This window comes from Salvelinus fontinalis, chromosome 23, assembly GCF_029448725.1.
Source record: "Salvelinus fontinalis isolate EN_2023a chromosome 23, ASM2944872v1, whole genome shotgun sequence".
NCBI lineage: Eukaryota > Metazoa > Chordata > Actinopteri > Salmoniformes > Salmonidae > Salvelinus > Salvelinus fontinalis.
The window spans coordinates 32126701-32147804 of NC_074687.1; the positions used below are offsets into that span (position 1 = coordinate 32126701).

General features: G+C 42.6%; 1 protein-coding gene across 1 annotated transcript in view; it reads right to left on the reverse strand.

Annotated features, from left to right (window-relative positions):
- Positions 1–21104, reverse strand: part of kcnh3 (potassium voltage-gated channel, subfamily H (eag-related), member 3) — a 195226-nt gene that overhangs the window by 6660 nt on the left and 167462 nt on the right. The window contains exons 9-11 of the mRNA XM_055878487.1: positions 14094–14293; positions 13507–13756; positions 2177–2391 (exon numbers count right to left, since the gene is read on the reverse strand). Coding sequence (XP_055734462.1) covers positions 2177–2391; positions 13507–13756; positions 14094–14293 — 665 coding nt within the window. The remainder of the gene's footprint in view (positions 1–2176; positions 2392–13506; positions 13757–14093; positions 14294–21104) is intronic.

Consider the following 21104-nt stretch of genomic DNA (forward strand, 5'->3'; position numbering starts at 1 on the left):
TCTCTCTCTCTCTCCTCTCTCTCTCTCTCTCTCTCTCTCTCTCTCTCTCTCTCTCTCTCTCTCTCTCTCTCTCTCTCTCTCTCTCTCTCTCTCTCTCTCTCTCTCTCTCTCTCTCTCTCTCTCAGAGCACACAATAACAAAATAAACATATTTAATAAAAGCAATCCCATTCAACTACATAGAGGTCCTCAATCAATAATGTAAAACTGCCTGAGTGGCACCAGCACATCTAACTGCAGTGAACTCTGCATATTGTTCCACAGATTAGCGGCAAAAAAACAAAACAAAATCTGTGGAGACTGAAGGGATCTCTAGTGTTATCCATTCCTGAGAACGGGTTTGTTAACTTATGATTCTTATCTTAATTCATGAAGTTACATATGAAGGGAGATTCTGTTAGATTGCTTTGTAAACAAATCAAAGAGAATGCAGCTCTCTTCTTACAGACAGAGAGGTCCATCCCACATTTTATACATACTACAATGATGAGTCCTAAAATTGTCCCCTGTGATAAAATATTGCAGACTGGTAGACTGCGTCCATGGTTTTCAAAACAGAGGTTACCGCATGCATGTAAACAATATCACCTAAAGCGTTGGTTGAACAATCTTTCTCATATATTTAACACTGAGGCATGATTTATTTCAATATAAAAAAACTATTTTGGATCTTAGCTTCTTAGTCAGATTTTCAATATGCATTACGAAGGACAACTTGTCATCAATCCAGACACCCAGGTACTTATATTGAGAAACAAGCTCAATTTGGGCTCCATTTGTAGCGTAAATACGCAGGTCCTCACGGTCAAAATTTTGTGATCTAGAGAACAGCAATTCTCGAATTCTACAAGTACTAACAGTGTTTCCTATGTCATTAATATACATGGTGAACAATAATGGACCAAAAATAAAACCCTGAGGAATACCTTTTTGAATCTTAAGAAATTCAGATTTAACCCGCCTCTGTCAAGAGTTGTTGCTAAGACAATTAATTTTCCAAGCAGGAATCTGTTTTGTGATGGGCATGACTTCTGATAAATCCAATACCCTAGCTCCAGGAAAACAAAGTGTACGGGAATTCCGGACCTCCACCAATCTAACCACTGAGCTTCCCATAATAATGGTTGATGGCTGCTGTCCATTTCGAGCCGGAGCCCAACCCTAGCCCCACCAGGGGCTCCTCTAAATCGCCCCCCACAAATGACAGGAATAGCAGAGCCCACTGTAGACCCCGGTAAAGCAGAACCCACCTTAGACCCCGGCGATGCCATCACAATGTTGGCCGATAAGGAATAAGCTCTTTGGATGCTATATGAGACAAACAAACACAAACACGCATGCATACATGCTCATGCGCACGACAACACGCACACACAGACACACACAGACACACAAACACAGCCTTTGGGGCTGTAAGCTAAGATTAGAAAGTCGGAGTTACAAATAGACATGCTATTCTGTGAAAGGTGGAGACAGACCTCTTGTGTGTGTTTGAAGGAAAAAAAAGAAGAAAGAGCTCTGAGCCCTCCCTCCTTCTCCTCCCTCCTCCTCCCTCTCTCCTCCACTGCCTGGGCTATTTTTATCACACAGGATCCAATCTTAGCAGGACCTGCAGGGGACACAGCCTGTCAGCGAGAGCCACTGACTTCCCCGGCGCTATTCTTAGCTCCGGCACACACTCCAAACCGCTGAACGCTGCTATTCCTGTCTTCTTGAGTTTGACTCCGCTGCACACGGCCAGCCAGATGTGTGCGTAGGGAGTGGTGTGTGTGTTTGTGTATTTTAAGGAGGGAGAGGGGAGGTGGAGTAGTGATTATGCATACAATGCATGATGTGGCCTCTGAAGGTGAATGTCCCCTCAGGCAAGTCCCTCAGAGTTTTATAATGCAGCATTAGCAGATAACACAGAGAGAAGAGAGGAACTCCATTTTGTTACTAGTCTCACCACTGTCACACAGAGAGACAGACACACACACACACATGCACACAGACAAACCCATCCCTCCTCACTCAATGTTCTCTGTTGATCAAACAAATCGGGTACAGCTGCAGGCTGTACGCCTAACAATGTACTAGTGTGCGTGTGTGTGTCTGTGTGTGATATTGTGCATGTATGTGTGTATGTTTTTACTGCATGTTTAGTTGTGCATGCCTGCATGCGTTGCAGTTTTACTCACGTCAGCTCCGTGGCCCTCTCTGAGATTGTATGTGAGGTCGTGTTGTATCTCGGAGATGAACTTCTGAGCATACTCTGGGTAGAGCCTCAGCACCTCCCTCAGCCCCTTCAGACTGATGTACTGCAGGTCACAGTAGGTCAGGGCCTTCACGTTGGCATTGGTCTTAATCACCTGCTCCTTGGTCAGAGAATCACTGCCGATCAAGTCCCCTTTCCCTGGGGGTATGGAGGAAAACACACACACATCACATCACGTCACATGCAGTCTGTGCTTTTGACCGAGCTTTTCCAATTATTCCAACATCATAAAGACATATTTTCTATAAGGCTATTTGTGTCTAGTGTCATAAAAGGCACATGAAAGGGTCGGCAGTGGACACGGTGTGTATGAGTGTAATTTGTGTGTGTATGTTTGATGCAGTCATTAAAAAGACATGTTTAATTATTACAGTATATTGAGTACATGTATACAGTATTGATGATGACTATTAATAGGAGTAGTCATTAAGCATACCGGTATGTAATTGGGTGCTCTTTGTTTCATTGCACTAAATAAAGTATGAGAATGTCCGTGTGTGTCTGTGTGTCCGTGTGTATGTGTGTGTATGTGTGTTCGAGGTAATGTGGTTGGCTGATGGACGATGACGACTGCAGCACAACAGCACAAAGGAAGCCTCTACAGCACCTCGCTCAGAGGATCTTTTGGAACTTTTGTGAGTGTAATGTTTACTGTTTCAATTTAAGTGCTTTATTGGCATGGGAAACATATGTTTACATTGCCAAAGCAAGTGAAATAGAGAATAAACAAAAGTGAAATAAACAATAACAAATTAACAGTAAACATTACACTCACAAAAGTTCCAAACGAATAAAGCCATTTCAAATGTGATATTATATGCAAATAGTTAAAGTACAAAAGGGAAAATAAATAAACATAAATGGGTTGTATTTACAATGAGATTGATTTACAATCTCTTTCATGTTCTTTATTTGCACTCTCACTCTGTACGCAGCCCCTTCCTCCCTCCCCTTGGTTTATATGACTCCCCCATTCATTTTCTCTCCTTCTCCACCTCCTCCTCCTCCTTTCTTCACCATAATTCAACTCACGTATAATAGACATCTACAGGACTAGAAAATCAAGGTTTCAAGGAACCACTTTATAAAGATTCTTAGTTCAACATGACATTTGAAGAAGTGAAGCATAATTTTAACCGTTTTTCATTAAGAACATCTTCCCCGTCTCTCCCCTTCACCCTGTGTGTGTGTGTGTGTGTGTGTGTGTGTGTGTGTGTGTGTGTGTGTGTGTGTGTGTGTGTGTGTGTGTGTGTGTGTGTGTGTGTGTGTGTGTGTGTGTGTGTGTGTGTGTGTGTGTTTGTGTGTGTGTGTGTGTGTGTGTGTGTGTGTGTGTGTGTGTGTGTGAGAACATACAGCCAGCCTCCTACTTCCTGCATGCCCCCGCTCACCCTCATGATTTTCTTTTTATTAGCAGGCTATACAGATTTTATATTTATGAGTTTATTGAGATGCAAAACTGCATGTATAGGAACACTTATGGATTGTGTACATGTATGAATCCAGTGTTGAGTGTGAATGTATGTTCAAACATGGGTGTATTCATCCGGTATGCTTAGCATCCGTCCTTGACTCTAGTCCATGTGCATGGCCTATCGAACCATGTTTGTGTGTGTCAATATCATTCTGACTACTTCCAAGGCAACCCCCCCCCCCCCCCCCCTCAGTCCCCTGTGTCTGTGTTAACCCTTTGTCTCCCAGGAACCTCTGTGTTTGAAGGGAGACCTGGCTAGATGTACTCTATGGGCCGTGCTCCACTGCTCCCAGCTTGGTTTTACAGCTCTGGATGAATAATCCAAGTGTTTTAATCCTTTCATATCCATCCATTAATAATCTCAGAGCTGCGATGTTGCTCACTTGCTGCCTGCCTTCTCATTGATGTGTGTGCCATGATTAGAGAAATAGGCTGGGAGCTTGGCAGATGAATAACCTCTCTCACACACACACACACACACACAGAGTACACCAAACATTAAGAACACCATAACTCTAACCAGTCATCAATCCAATACCACCTGACCTTTTGAGACCCTGACATGTGGCTCTATGGGTCACGTGTGTCATAGATCCACATGTCAGGGTCTCAAAAGGTCAGGTGATATTGGATTGATGACTGGTTAGAGTTATGGTGTTCTTACATTTTTTTTCAATTGCTAACAAGCATCGGTCAATACTGAAGCCACTTTTTCAAAAGTCTTCACACAGTCTGCATTACCAACATGCATCTCAGCCAAACAGTTAATCTCACCTCCAAAACTCACTCAAACCACTTCATACGTCTCAAAATAAGCTCATTCGACAATAACTGGCAACAATTCTCACTCAGAAAGCATACATTGTCACTCATAACACACTGATCTAAAAAACACAAACAAGGAGCACTACATAAATGATGAACTTTTCTCTTTGAAGTTTGAATGATTTTTCACATAAATCAGTATTTCATTATAGAATAAGAATAACACCTTTTCACTTTGACTGTACTAAAGTATATGTTATGTGAATGAATCAGAAATAGCCTTTATTTTTTCTATATCTTTGCATATAGTAATTTACTTGTGAAAAATAAAAAGTTGAAACAAAAAACAAATTCCTGAAATTCCAGGGCTGCAATAATAAATACAAAACAAACTACATGTATAGTATAATCACTCATACTGTACAGTACTGTGAGGGTTCTAGTTCTCATCAACATGTATAGTATAATCACTCATACTGTACAGTACTGTGAGGGTTCTAGTTCTCATCAACATGTATAGTATAATCACTCATACTGTACAGTACTGTGAGGGTTCTAGTTCTCATCAACATGTATAGTATAATCACTCATACTGTACAGTACTGTGAGGGTTCTAGTTCTCATCAACATGTATAGTATAATCACTCATACTGTACAGTACTGTGAGGGTTCTAGTTCTCATCAACATGTATAGTATAATCACTCATACTGTACAGTACTGTGAGGGTTCTAGTTCTCATCAACATGTATAATATAATCACTCATACTGTACAGTACTGTGAGGGTTCTAGTTCTCATCAACATGTATAGTATAATCACTCATACTGTACAGTACTGTGAGGGTTCTAGTTCTCATCAACATGTCTAGTATAATCACTCATACTGTACAGTACTGTGATGGTTCTAGTTCTCATCAACATGTATAGTATAATCACTCATACTGTACAGTCCTGTGAGGGTCCTAGTTCTCCCTCTCTCCTGCATTTGGCCACATATTCTCATCAACATCACATCTTATGTCTCCTCTGGCGATGCATCTTGGAAAGTATCTTCTGGAATGTCTAATCCAACCCTGGTAGTCTTCAGGAGAAGTGTCTCCACACCCTGGCAGTCTTCAGGAGAAGTGTCTCCACACCCTGCATTCATGGCATCCAGTAAGGACATCTGGTCATGTGGATGGTGGTCATAAACCTTCCACCTCCGCGCAGAGAAGAACTCCTCTATGGGGTTTAGGAAGGGGGAAAATGGAGGCAGGAATAGTACTGACATCCTGGGATGTGCAGCAAACCAGTCTGACTGCAGCAGAGTGGTGGAATGCCACATTATCCCACAGAACAACGAAGTAGGGGAGTTTCTTCCCCCTCTCTCCTCCGCGGGCACAAGTTGATTATGCAGGTCATCCAGAAAATAAATGAGCCTCTCTGTATTGTAGGGGCCAATGAGTGGTTTGTGTAACAGCACACCATCATTGGACAGTGCTGCACACATTGTGATGTTAGCTCCTCTGGACTGGGACATCCAGGTTGAATCCAGCTTCATCCACAAAGATGAATGTATGTGCAGTTTGCCTGGCTTCCATCTCCATTACTCTATAAAATACAATACATCCACAGTTTTACAGTACTTTACATTATGCATAGCTGTGTATATACTCTGTTTGGTTATTGAACAGACATCTTACCTGGACATATTGATACGGGAGTTCTTTCACACATTCACCGTTTCTCTCAAAGGGTACAACTGCTTCATCCTTATTTTATGTTTCTCTGGGACTCTGGTTGTCGTTGTGCTGACCGTATTCACATTCCCAAAAGTGATATTGTCTGCCAGCACTCTGTCCCGAATTACCCGCAGTTTGATTACATTGTTGCCAATTACCATGTCAACAATGGCAATTTCCTGTGCATCTGATAATATTCTGCCTCCCCCTCCTGTGGGAGGCAACTTTCGGATCCTACTGAAAAACACAAAACAATCAATATATTTCAAAATGTCAGTACATGTAAAAATGTGAACATGCTGTATTGTACTGTAATATGTAGTTCAATTATCATTGAAGGATGCACATCTCACCTGTTGTTTTGCCGGAAATTTCGTACTATTAATGCAACTGTTGAACGCTGCAGATTTGGTTGTACCCTTAAACCGGCCTCTCTCAAAGAGAGACCATGGTTTACAACATGGTCAATAATTGTGGCCCTTATCTCATCAGAGACCACCGCTCTTGGTCTTCCTCTCCTTTGTCCTCCACGCATTCTCCCTCCCTGCCACTCTTCTCTCCCCACCAACCTGTCTTCCTTGATCCATGTTTCCAAACTAAATCATTCTGAAGCCGTCCTCTTTTGTCTGTTTGGTAACGAGACTAAAACAGGACACTTGGGTAGGCTTTCAGCTGAAATTGCAATCAGCTGTGTTTGGAATGATTAAATATTCTGCTGAGATTTTCTATATGATTCAATCTGGTTACTGCAGAAATGCACGACATTTGCCATCATTCTGTTTTGAATGTGTTTTTAACCGTTTTGGAAACAGTGTGTTGAATTTGAAAACGTGCTGCAAATATATAGTTTAGCAGGTGGTGGAGTATGAATGAGAAAAGAGTTCATGGACTTCGGAGAATGTGGTCATTGATTGCATTTTGTGTGAAAGCAATGACAAATTATTCACAGTTTGGTCCACATACACTTCTATTTCGCTGACTGTGTGAAGAGTTTTGACAATGTGACTTCAGAACAGCCTCAATTCGACATGGATTGGATTACAAGGTGTCAAAAGCGTTCCACAGGGATGCTGGCCCATGTTGATTCCAATGCTTCCCATACTTGTGTCAAGTTGGTTGGATGTCTTTTGGGTGGTGGACCATTCTTGATAGACACAGGAAACTGTTGTCTCCGGGCTTAAAAGGCTTACAAATCCTTCTTTAACCTGTCTCCTTCCCTTCATCTACACAGATTGAAGTGGATATAACAAGTGGCATCACTAATGGATCATAGCTATCACCTGGATATTCTCTCTCTCGTCCGGCCAAACCGACACGACAGCCTTCTCAAAAAGCATATTGAGTCATTGAGTCATACAGAGGGATTTGACAGTCCCAGGATGGTGGTGACTGGGCTAAGGCAGTATATTTGAAAAAGTATTGATACATTTGATATCCATGCAATATCCATCCCTCCATCTGTTTATCTGATGGCACCTTTCTATTCTGCCTTAGTGACGTTAGAAAGAACTCACTCTTTCCAGCTAAGTCAACCTCCAGCTACAAACCCCCCAGGAGGACCCAGTCAGTTGGTGGCTGCTCAGCGCGAACACCTATCTGTCCCCTTCCATAGTCCCCGGGGGCAGACAGACAGGACTAGACCCACTGGAGCATGATATCTGTCTCTGTCTCTCTCTCTATGCGTGTGAGAGGAGACATAAATGATTAATTCTTTATAAGACTCCATGTTCCACACACACACAGCACAGCAGCAGACACCAACACACAGAGATAGAAGGAGAGCAAGACTAAAGAAGAGAGTGATGCTTGAAACAGGAGCGAGGAGGAGGATGGAAAAAGAAGTCAAAGAAAATCTAGAGAGGAAGTATAGCGAATTTCCAGTGCTGGAAGTATTATTCTTCACTATATTATTCTCAGTGTAATCCCATTGAAAACATATAGAGATCAAATGTTGGAAGAGGGTTTGTTGTTGATGATTTTCCAGTAGCAGTAGGACAAAGGGGCATAATTAGACGATCTGAAGCATTTCCACCCATGCCTTCTCACCGTGTCTTAGAGGGACACTGCTCCTATATAATTCTAGGGTCTATTGAACCATGTCCTCTCCCTCACAACTCCCGTTCCATGGACACACATTAATCCCAATAGCCCTAATGCTGAAATGCTATGACAACTCCAGTGCCACTTCCTCTGTCTCTCTCGTCCTCTCTCTCTCTGTCTCCCTTTCATTCTCTATATGTCTCTCCCTCTCTCCATACCTGATTAAAGTTATATTCGACGTGCTTCAACTAAATATACAGTAGTAACCATAAAGCGCATCACTATAGCCCCTGTGCTACAGGACTAACCATTCCAGGCACGAAGACTCACACGTCAGTAGACACAGGAGCTGCTTGCTTATCTCCCCCCCACGAGGGAAGGAGAGAAACAAAGGCTAGAGATGTGCTGTTAGAATCAAGAAAGACAGACACAAGAGAATATACTGAACAAGAAAAAGTGAATGAATGAAAGAACACATCCTATAGACAGTCACAAAGTATTGACTTGACCTTCCACATGAATAGAGATCATTTGATATATTGCTTTGGGGACATATTTAAGGAGATGATATTGTGCGTAAATCCTTCTCGCTCTGCTCCAGCGACAGACAGATAGACGAAGGTCTGACACACTATGTTGATAGATAGCTCTATGTACTGCTGACTACTCTGCACTACTTACACATTACAATAACATACACATGCACGCAAACACATGCACCCCTTAGAGAAGAGCGTCCTATCCCTCCTATCCCTACAGACACACCTCATATCTAACCACACACATGATGTGACCCACTGCTTATATGCTTATACAACCACATAACATCTCTATTAAGGGTGCAATACGCTGTACAATCACACGCAGTCTGCAGTAGGCTGAACATATGTCCCTGGCACACTCTGGTCTGTAAAGAACGGCAGGCGAGTGAAAAGTGAAGGGGGATCATGCATCAACGTGAAACCCAACACCAGCGATACTCAAACCAGGGCCTCAAGGTTAGCAACGCTGCTGCTTTTCTTCTTCCCCTGGAAGTAAACACTCAAATCAGTCCCTCGTTAGAGGGTAGGGCTTGAAAACCAGCAAGGCTACCGACCTCGAGGTCATATAACGCCCTCTTTACATATCATCTTTGAATGATAGTCAAGTGCTACATGTGGGACATAATCACCTTTAAATGAGGAAACTAAGCAGCCATTTTGATGCTAACCGCTAGAGGCTTGACCTTCATCATTACACATGACTATGGGGTCTGTTATCACACAATACACTTGGAAGACACAGCTCCTCCCTGCATAGCCACGGGTTGTAGGGGTGTTGAGGGGGCTGCTGCACTCCCTGCTTATAGTGGTACTCCATACAAACAGTCACCACATGAATACATGACATCTAGCTGTCCACACACCCCCTCCATTTATATGTAAATAGATGTGCTTGCTGTCTGTGTTGTTTCATGTTTTTATGTATCACTGGTTTAAAACACTGTATGTGCGTAATGATGACAGGTATGTGTGTGTGAGCAAATACATTAGTCCACGGGCGGGAGCAGAGCTGTGTGTGTTTGTGGGTGATGACGTGAGCTAGAAAAGTGTGTCTACTGACGTGTGAGTCTTCGTGCCTGGAATGGTTAGTCCTTTAGCGTAGGGCCTATAGTGATACGCTTAAGAAGTATATTTATGTTGACAAGGGTTTCATGATTACTACTGTATATCTAGTTGAGGCACGTCGAATATAACTTTAAACAGGTATGTGGATCCAGAGGAAAGAAGAGAAGACTTAGAGAGAATGAGAAGGAGAGAAAGGGAAAGCAAGACAGAGTAGGAGAGAGAGAGAGAGAAAAAGAAAACAGAGACAGAGCGAGAGACAGAGGAAGTGGCACTGGAGTTGTCATAGCATGTCAGCATTAGGGCTATTGGGATTAATGTGTGTCCATGGAACGAGGGTTGTGAGGGAGGGGACATGGTTCAATAGACCCTAGAATTATGTAGGAGCAGTATCCCTCTAAGACGGGGTGAGAAGGAATGGGTGGAAATGGTTAAGGGTTAAGGGTTATGATTAGGGGTTAGTGATAATAGGATTTTGAATTTCGGTTCCCACAAGGATAGTAAAACAATGAGCTAGGTCTCCTCTCAGTCTCCAGGTCTGTCTGATTGAACGTCAGCTCTGTGAAATGTATTGACTTTAGCCAGTCTACATTACTGGTCAAACGTTTTAGAACACTGAAATTACACATTTGGAGTTATGTAGTAACCAATAAAAGAGTTAAACAATTCAAAATATATTTTATATTTGAATTTCTTCAAATAGCCACCCTTTGCCTTGATGACAGCTTTGCACACTCGTAGCATTCTCTCTGACAAGGTAGTAGGGGCATGCAGAAGATAGCCCTATTTGGTAAAATACCAAGTCCTTATTATGACAAGAACAGCTCAAATCAGCAAAAAGAAACGACAGTCCATCATTACTTTAAGACTTGAAGGTCAGTCAATACGAATACTTCCAGAACTTAGAAAGTTTCTTTAAGTACAGTCCCAAAAAACAATCAAGCGCTATGATGAAACTGGCTCTCATGAGAACCGCCACAGGAAAGGAAGACCCAGAGTTACCTCTGCTGCAAAGGATACGTTCATTAGAGTTACCAGTCTCAGAAATTGCAGCCCAAATAAATGCTTCACAGAGTTCAACTAACATTCACATCTCAACATCAACTGTTCAGAGAAAACTGTGTGAATCAGGCCTTCGTGGTCGAATTGCTGCAAAGAAACCACTACTAAAGGACACCAATAATAATAAGAGACCTGCTTGGGCCAAGAAACACGAGCAATGGACATTAGACCGGTGGAAATCTGTCCTTTGGTCAGGAGTCCAAATTGGAGATCTTTGGTTCCAACTGCCATGTCCTTGTGAGACGCGTGTGGATGAATGGATGATCTCCACATGTGTGGTTCCCACCGCGAAGCATGGAGGAGGAGGTTTTATGGCATGGGGCTGCTTTGCTGGGGACACCATCTTTGATTTATTTAGAATTCAAGTCATACTTAACCAGCATGGCTACCACAGCATTCTGCAGCGATACGCCATCCCATCTTGTTTGAGCTTAGTGGGACTATAATTTGTTTTTCAACAGGACAATGACCCAACACACCTCCAGTCTGTGTAAGGGCTATTTTAGCAATAAGGAGAGTGATGGAGTGCTGCATCAGATGACCTGGCCTCCACAACCAGCCGACCTCAACCCATTTGAGATGGCTTGGGGTGAGTTGGACCACAGAGTGAAGGAAATGCAGCCACCAAGTGATCAGCATATGTGGGAACTCCTTCAAGACTGTTGGAAAAGCATTCCAGGTGAAGCTGGTTGAGAGAATGCCAAGAGTGTGCAAAGCTGTCATCAAGGCAAGGGTGGCTATTTGAAGAATCTCAAATATAAAATATATTATGATGTTTTTAACACTTTTTTGGTTACTACATGTGTGTTATTTCATAGTTTTTTATGTCTTCACTATTATTGTACAATGTAGAAAATAGTAAAAATAAAGAAAAACCCTTGAATGAATGCTCTAAAACTTTTGACCGGTAGTGTACTGAGAAAGGATCCTTTGTCAGTCTGTCACACAGTCAACTCTGTTTGTCTGTGTGGGTGTGTTTGTTCGTGTGTGAGGGGGTACTTGTACGTTAATTTGTTGTTTCCTCACATGTTCTTGAAGGACTTTCCCAACTGACAATAATTCATAATTCTGAGCGTAGTTACCCTAATCAACTTCAACATTTCAATATGTCATTGCAGTAATACTAATAGGCCCCTTCTTCAACACAAGTCATAATCTGCAACAAGCTATCACAGTCTCACGTCATTTCTTGATGTCCTTGGACAAACATCTATTTTTGCCTAGTAACTCACTTCATTTCATCCTGATTGGTTAAGTTAAGGGTGAAGGTTTAGGATAGGGTTTAAATAGGAATAACTCTAGGGTTAAGATCAGGCAATAATTCCGATTGGTTAACAGTTCAGGCATTAATTCTGATTGTTAAATTAAGGATTAAGGTTTGGGATAGGGTTAAAACAGAAAAACACCTCCAGGTTAAGTATAGCCATTAATTAAGACTGGCCTTGCTAACTCATTGTGGATGGATGGCTCAGTGGTCTAAGCAGTGAGCTCCAACTCCATAGACTGCTGGTTTAATCCCAGCTCCTGGCACTTGTTTTGAGTTGTTGTTTTTTTGCCCCTAGTGGACGGTTTTGACAGCTTCTCCTGATGTCCTGGGGACCTGCAAAACGCCACATTTCTACTTGAATCTGGAGTGATCTCTCTGGTCATAATATAGCCTAGTGCCCATCAATACAGATCAGCCTGTAGATATAAGATATGAGACATTTACTTATATGATGCATCAGCTGCTTGATACTGTAAAGGTTAACTGGATTTAAACTGGTATAGATTGGGGTTAGGGGGTTTCCAAGCCAGTGCTCCCCTGTATTTCAACCCGGACTCAGGGGTACACATAACATAGTAAATGTAAACCCGGGACATACCAATTATGATATGTTACGTTTCGTATGGTATGCATTAATTTGTGGATGTCCATCATCCATTTTGTATGATATGTTACGATTTACAGTTCGAACAATATGTTACGAATTTGCAAAACATGTGACATTCCAATTTGTTGTGACTAACATTAGCTAGGTGGTTAACACTAAAGTTAGCTAGGTGGCTATCGTTAGCTAGGCTAGGGGTTAGGGGTAAGTTTAGGGTTGGGGGAAGGATTAGCTAACATGCTAAGTAGTTGCCAAAGTAGCTAAAAAGTAATGAGTAGTTGCAAAATTTATAATTAGCTAAAATGCTAAAGTTGTCTGTGATGAGAATCAAACACACAACCTTTGGGTTGCTAGACGTTTGTGTTTTACGCCTACCCATCCACCCCGACCAACCACCTTACCACGTCTAATGTAGCCATACCAAACGTAACATATCATACTAATCTGGGTGTCCCGGATATATGTTTACTATGCTACGTCTAGTCTATGAGACCAGGCTGTGTAATTCACAGCAAATGCATGTGTATTGTGTGATTGTTCAGAAAACAAAAGCAGGTCTGTATGTCATCCGGTATATGCACTTATGTGTGTGTGCCTGTGTGCGTATGTGCGTGTGTACATGTGTGCCTGTGTGCGTGTGTACATGTGTGCCTATGTGAGTATGTGCGTGTGTACATGTGTGTCTGCGTGCGTGAGTCTGTGTGCCCTATGTCTCCTTACCCAATATAGCCAGCACAGTGTTGTCCTTCAGCACCTCCATGGACCCGGAGCAGACAAAGTAGATGGCCTGCAGGGCGTCTCCCTGGCGGATGAGGAACTCTCCCGGGGCGCAAAACGACGTCTTGATGATGAGGGACAGGGAGCGCAGACATCCCCTACTGGCCGACTCAAACAGCGGCAGCTGCAGCAGCTCCTTATTCAGGTGCATGGCGATGTCCGCCCTCAACTCGTCTGGGAAGTCCTTCAACAACTAGAGAGAGTGGGGGATGAGAAAGAGAGAATAAAAGATGAGCGCTAGAGTTTGGACAGAGAGGATTGACAGGTGATAGAGAAAGTTGAAGAGGTAGAACAGGGGGAAGAAAGAGAGGCAAAACAAGTTATTGAATTGAGAGAAGAATCAATACAGGAGGAATGACATTTTTAACCAACAGGAGCATTGGGAACACGAAAAGAATACAAGAATGAGAGAGAGAGAGAGAGAGAGACAGACAGACAGAGAAAGGGAAAGAGCGGGAGCGAGGCGCGCGAGACAGTGGCAGCATAGTCGTCAGAGAAGGACTGCTTAGTCCACTGTTGTTATAACCCACCTCGCTGACGTCGATGCCGTTGTTAACAGACCAGGTTGTCTGGAAGCACTCCAACATGCGTTGCTCCAGGGCCTTGGGCAGGCGGTGGACCCTGATGAAGTCCTTCAGGTCCTTGGTACGGGTGTGGTAGAGGGAGCGCCGAGAGTACATCCTCTGAATGATGGCGGTCACGTTACCAAACACCACCGCATGCATCAGGGCTGGGGGCAGAGGGACAGGGAGAGGTTAGTGTGTGTTGCTGTGTGTGGAGGGGGGTAGTGGGGGGGGGGGTGTAAGTGTGTGTGTGTGTGTGTGTGTGTGTGTGTGTGTGTGTGTGTGTGTGTGTGTGTGTGTGTGTGTGTGTGTGTGTGTGTGTGTGTGTGTGTGTGTGTGTGTGTGTGTGTGTGTGTGTGTGTGTGTGTGTGTGTGGTCAACGTAAGAATCAGTAATAGGTAATACTTAATGATACAAACAGAAAATAGTTTCACATACAAGATACAGATACCAGATGCACAACAATCATCTGCACCAAGCCCAGAGAGATCAGACAGTCATCTGTTACAGTCATACTGTATCTACAGAAGGTACATTGCTCATGTAACAGTGTTGCTTCCATCCCTCTCCTCGCCCTAACCTGGGCTTCAACCAAGGACCCTCTGAACACATCAACAACTGCCTCCCACGAAGCATCGTTACCTATCGCTCCACAAAAGCCACGGCCCTTGCAGAGCAAGGGGAAACAACTACTTCAAGGTCTCAGAGCAAGTGACGCCACGGATTGAAATGCCACTAGCGCGCACCGCTAACTAGCTAGCCACACCGGTTACACTCACAGCGTTTCAATAGCATACCCCTGCCAAAATAGAGGTTTAATCGCACTGCCTCTCTCTCTCTCCCTCTGATTTTCTTTCTTATCTCTTTCTTTCCTGCTTATCCTTCTCTCTGTGTGTCTGATTACGGCTCCCCTCTTTCTACCACCCCCTCTTCCATCTCTCTCTCTCTCTCCACACGCACACAGACTCTTTTGTTTTACTATCCTTGTGGGGACCAAAACATTTATTCTCTTTCAAAATAATATTTTCCCTAACCCTAACCTTAACGCTAACACTAAACCTAACCCTAACCTTAATTCTAACCCTAACCCTAATTGTAACCCTAACCCTAAACCTAACCCCTAAGCCTAAAATACCCTTTTTACTTGTAGGGTCTGGAGAAATGTTCCTTGTTTTACTATCCTTTCTGGTTCCCACAAGGATAGTAAAACCAAACCACACACACTGCACTGATGGCACAGAACACTTTGACTTTGCGTGATTGTGTGGGTTGTTGCTTTTGGAGGTTTGCAAGGATGGGTGTGTGTGTCTCCACAACAGTGACTGAGGTTGAGAGTGTGTGTAAGTCTGATAGAAGGGGCCACTAACAAGGGTGCTGTGACTGTGTGTACATGGATCGTTAAATATCAGAGCCAACTGAAGCAGACACATTGAAGGGGCGCATTCTAAGAACTCTCTCCTGACCGATTAGACAATCAGTGAGTACCTCAGTCCTATGATCCTGGAGGGTCATATCATTCTTATTGTGTAACAGTCTGGTTCTGGGTAGACAGGTTGTTGTTTCTCCCTGTGAGGATGAAGCTCTCTAATGTTCTCCGTCTGTAGGGAACATCGCCAAGGTTACCTATAGGACTATAGACTATAGCTGTATTTAAACCGTGTTAACCTTCAACTCTCCAGGCAAAGCAGGTTAAATGTGCCTATTTTGACATGTTCCGATGAGACAATTTTGTGCAGGATGTATGAGTGTTTTGTGCTGTGTTTGTGTGCGCACACATTAAATGTGTATGGATGTGTTACTTTCAGTGTTGAGCAGTGTCTTTTTTAAGTGTATGAATCTGTGTCTGTGTTGACACTAGAGAGCGTGTTAATGTGTGGATGGCATTTCAGCTGTTTGGGACAGTAATGGCACAGTGCTATGCTCTGGTGACAAGCCTGTGTGTGTGTGTGTGTGTGTGTGTGTGTGTGTGTGTGTGTGTGTGTGTGTGTGTGTGTGTGTGTGTGTGTGTGTGTGTGTGTGTGTGTGTGTGTGTGTGTGTGTGTGTGTGTGTGTGTGTGTGTGTGTGTGTGTGTGTGTGTGTGTGTGTGTGTGTGTAGCCTCCAATCTTCATTTCAGCACTTTAATTGCACTGAGGCCTAAGAATATGCCCTCCTCCTCTTTCTCATGAAACAGACCTTTGCTGCCCCCCTCTTATTGAAGAAGCACCAGACTGGACATCTGGAATGGGGTCAATTTGTTACACCACTCTGCCTGCGTGTTGAATGGCACCATATTTCCTATATTGTGCACCTTTGACCAGAGCCCATAGTAGTAGTGGACTATGTGGACTAGGGTGCCATTTGGGATACATACATAGACATTCACCACTCTCAAGTTACATCATTGACAGTTCTTCCATTTGCAAGAAGCCCTGTGGAAGGCAGGTTACTGCAAAGACATTGCTGTTTTTTCATCTGAGCTATAATGTGCCGTTTCCATTTGAACCATTTATTATGAACTAGTCTGACAGGCATGAACTAAAATGAACCAACCAACTCCAAAATGCGACAAGGAGTGGACTTGATCACTGTGATGTGGCCTCAGGGGAGATGTAGTCTAAGGATCAGTGGGGAACTGTAAGGGCCTTCAGCGCAAAAAGATTCATAACGATTTATAAAATGATTTATATTTTTGTATTTAAATTTCGTTGAAATTTCTATTTACTCTTTTCTACAATTTAAACGACATTCTTATTTAATTTCTTCAGTTTGTGTTGGAAAGGGAACGGTTAACACTGAAGACAAACAAAATCCAATTAGGATTGTTCTTTGGTGGTCTCTGCGGAGAAAAATCTAGCTAGCCATTGGCTAGGCCCTCAGGCGCTAGGTGGAATGCATCTGCATTCAACTGTATTAGGGTAGAATTTTGGAGTGACAGAGAAATCAACCAATCACATTTTGCAATGGGTGGGACAGTTTTTGTCTACTTCCGCCTTCACGAAGGCCTAGACAAGTCACTGCTGAGCGTGAGCGGTATCCTAGTTGTAGTTTTCTTTTTTAGGGGGTAGATCAGCTGTAATATTGCAGATAGAGTTGAAGTCGGAAGTTTACATACACTTAGGTTGCAGTCATTAAAACTCATTTTTCAACCACTCCACACATTTCTTGTTAACAAACTATAGTTTTGGCAAGTCGATTAGGACATCTACTTTATGCATGACACAAGTAAGTTTTCCAACAATTGTTTACAGACAGGTTATTTCACTTATAATTCACTGTATCACAATTCCAGTGGGTCAGAAGTTTACATACACTAAGTTGATAGCTTGGAAAATTCTGTAAAATGATGTCATGGCTTTAGAAGCTTCTGATAGGCTAATTGACATCACTTGAGTCAATTGGAGGTGTACCTGTGGATGTATTTCAAGGCCTACCTCCAAACTCAGTGCCTCTTTGCTTGACATCATGGGGAAATCAAAAGAAATCCGCCAAGACCTCAGAAGAAAAATTGTAGACCTCCACAAGCCTGGATCATCCTTGGGAGATATTTCCAAATGCCTGAAGGTACCATATTCATCTGTACAAACAATAGTATGCAATTATAAACACCATGGGACCACACAGCCGTCATACCGCTCCTAGAGATGAACGTACTTTGGTGCGAAAAGTGTAAATCAATCCCAGAAAAATAGCAAAAGAACTTGTGAAGATGCTGGAGGAAACAGGTACAAAATTATCTACATCCACAGTAAAACGAGTCCTATATCAACATAACCTGAAAGGCCGCTCAGCAAGGAAGAAGCCAGTGCTCCAAAACAGCCATAAAACAGCCGTACTACGGTTTGCAACTGCACATGGGGACAAAGATCGTACTTTTTGGAGAAATGTCCTCTGGTCTGATGAAACAAAAATATAACTATTTGGCCATAATGACCATTGTTATGTTCGGAGGAAAATGGGGGAGGCTTGCAAGCTGAAGAACACCATCCAAACCGTGAAGCACAGGGGTGGCAGCATCATGTTGTGGGGGTGCTTTGCTGCAGGAGGGACTGGTGCACTTCACAAAATAGATCGCATCATGAGGGAGGAAAATTATGTGGATATATTGAAGCAACATCTCAAGACATCAGTCAGGAAGTTAAAGCTTGGTCACAAATGGGTCTTCCAAATGGACAATGACCCCAAGCATACTTCCAAAGTTGTGGCAAAATGGCTCAAGGACAACAAAGTCAAGGCATTGGAGTGGCATCACAAAGCCCTGACCTCAATCCTATAGAACATTTGTCGGCAACACTGAAAAAGCATGTGCGAGCAAGGAGGCCTGCACACCCGACTCAGTTACACCAGCTCTGTCAGGAGGAATGAGCCAAAATTCACCCAACATATTGTGGGAAGCTTGTGGAAGGCTACCCGAAACATTTGACCCAAGTCAAACAATTTAAAGGCAATGCTACCAAATATGAATTGAGTGTATGTAAACTTCTGACCCACTGGAAATGTGATGAAAGAAATAAAAGCTGAACTAAATCATTCTCTCAACTATTATTCTGACATGTCACATTCTTAAAATAAAGTGGTGATCCTAACTGACCTAAAACAGGGAATTTTTACTAGGATTAAATGTCAGGAATTATGAAAAACTGAGTTTAAATGTATTTGGCTAAGGTGTATGCAAACTTCCGACTTCAAACTAGACACTCTAATAAACTTGTCCTCTTGCTCAGTTGTGCACCGGGGCCTCCCACGCCTCTTTCTATTCTGGTTAGAGCCAGTTTGAGGCGGTGCTGTGAAGGGAGTAGTGCACAGCGTTGTACGAGATCTTCAGTTTCTTGGCAATTTCTCGCATGGAAAACCTTAATTTCTCAATCAACTTGATGTTTTTTTAATGGATGAAAAATGTGCTTTTCTTTAAAAAACAAGGACATTTCTAAGTGACCCCAAACTTTTGAATGGTTGTGTATATTTCCACACTATGAAGTTGAATTGGTATTGTGAAATTGTGAAAATAATGTCAATGCCGTTTTAGTGAAATAATTGTTTGAAAAGACTGCCTGAAATTCAGCCAGCCTGTTTTGGTGGGATGGAGTTTTGGCCTGCCTGGCGTCCTCATTAGTTAATAGACCAATAACAAAGAAAAAAAGTTCCAAACTAGCTAGTTTTCAATTTTCCCTTTCCCACTCAGACCACTCCCAGACAAAAATTATTGCTTGAGAAATTGCTCTTTGCTAAGATGCTATTTTGGATTATTTTTGACCATTTTAATAAAAACATTTTTACCCAGATGTTAAAGGCTGCATTGGGCCTTTAATATCGCCCTTCAAGATGAACTTTAAAAGTGAAGTTTAAGATGATCATCATTTGGTGAGTGGCAGTGGCACCCGCTTGCTGTTAGGTATCTCTTTGAAAATAATACGTGTGAAACATTGTTGCATTTAAACTTTACATCACCGGTTACTTTGTGTGCTGAACATATAAAATATATTTGCAATGGGAAGTAATAGCTGTACATTTCAATTTGGAAATGCTTAATGGTTGTGTTTTTGTAATTATCGCAGGGGCCTACTGGATTGTTGTGAACGGGCTGTTTTTACAGTAGGCTATGCTGTGTGTGACTGCTCTCTTTCTATTGGCCGTGTCTATGTGATTTACAAAAACTGTTCTCTCCTCTCCAGATTACGGTCGCTTTCCATTCAGCACCACGAGCCTTTCACCTTTGATGTGTCACTGTTTTCATCGCTAGGCTATTAGTGATAGTGATGGTGTTAGGCTACCTTAGGTTGTTTAAACTGTTGTTTTTGTATTTGCTCGTCGCATTACTCCACGCAGGGCATGTGCGTGACAGCCCAATGCGGGGCTCAGGCCTGTATGATTAATTCATTTTGTCATCAAAAAGCATTGCTACTCAAATCACATTTTAATTGTCACATGCTTCATAAACAACAGATGTAGACTGACAGTGAAATGCTTATTTACGGGCTCTTCCCATGCAAATAAAGAATAATAAAAAATTATAATAATAGGAAAAAATGGTAACACAAGGAATAAATACAAAATGAGCAATGATAGCTTGGCAAAATACATGTGGTAACAGTACTGAGTTGAGGTGCAAGGGTACAAGGAAATGGAGGTACATATGTACAGTGCATTCGGAAAGTATTCAGAACCCATGACTTTTTCCACATTTTGTTTAAGTTCAGTCTTATTCTAAAATATATGTTTTTTTTTACCTCATCAATCTACACACAATACCCCATAATGACAAAGCAAAATCTGTTTTTAGAATGTATGTATTAAAAACATTAAATGTAAATTTCACATTTACATAAGTATTCAGACCCTTTACTCAGTACTTTGTTGAAGCAACTTTGGCAGCGATTACAGCCTCGAGTCTTCTTGAGTGCAACGCTACAAGCTTCGCACACCTGTACTTGGGGAGTTTCTCCTATTCTTCTCTGTAGATCCTCTCAAGCTCTGTCAGGTTAGATGGGGAGAGTTGCTGCACAGCTATTTTCAGGTATCTCCAGAGATGATCAAATGGGTTCAAGTCCGGGCTCTGGCTGGGCCATTCAAGGACATTCAGAGACTTGTCCCGAAGCCACTCATGCTTTGTCTTGGCTGTGTGCTTAGGGTCATTGTCCTGTTGGAAGGTGAACCTTCGCCCCAGTCTGAGGTCCTGAGCGCTCTGGAGCAGGTTTCTTCCATTTAAGAATGATGTAGGCCACTGTGTTCTTGGGGACCTTCAATGCTGCAGAATTCTTTTGGTACCCTTCCCCAGACCTGTGCCTCGAAACAATGCCCACTGACAATTAATTCGACCTCATGGCTTGGTTTTTTCTCTGACATGCACGTTCAACTGTGGACCTTTATATAGACAGGTGTGTGCCTTTCCAAATCATGTCCAATCAATTCAATTTACCACAGGTGGACACCAATCAAGTTGTAGAAACATCTCAAGGATGATCAATGGAAACAGGACGTAACTGAGCTGAATTGCGAGTCT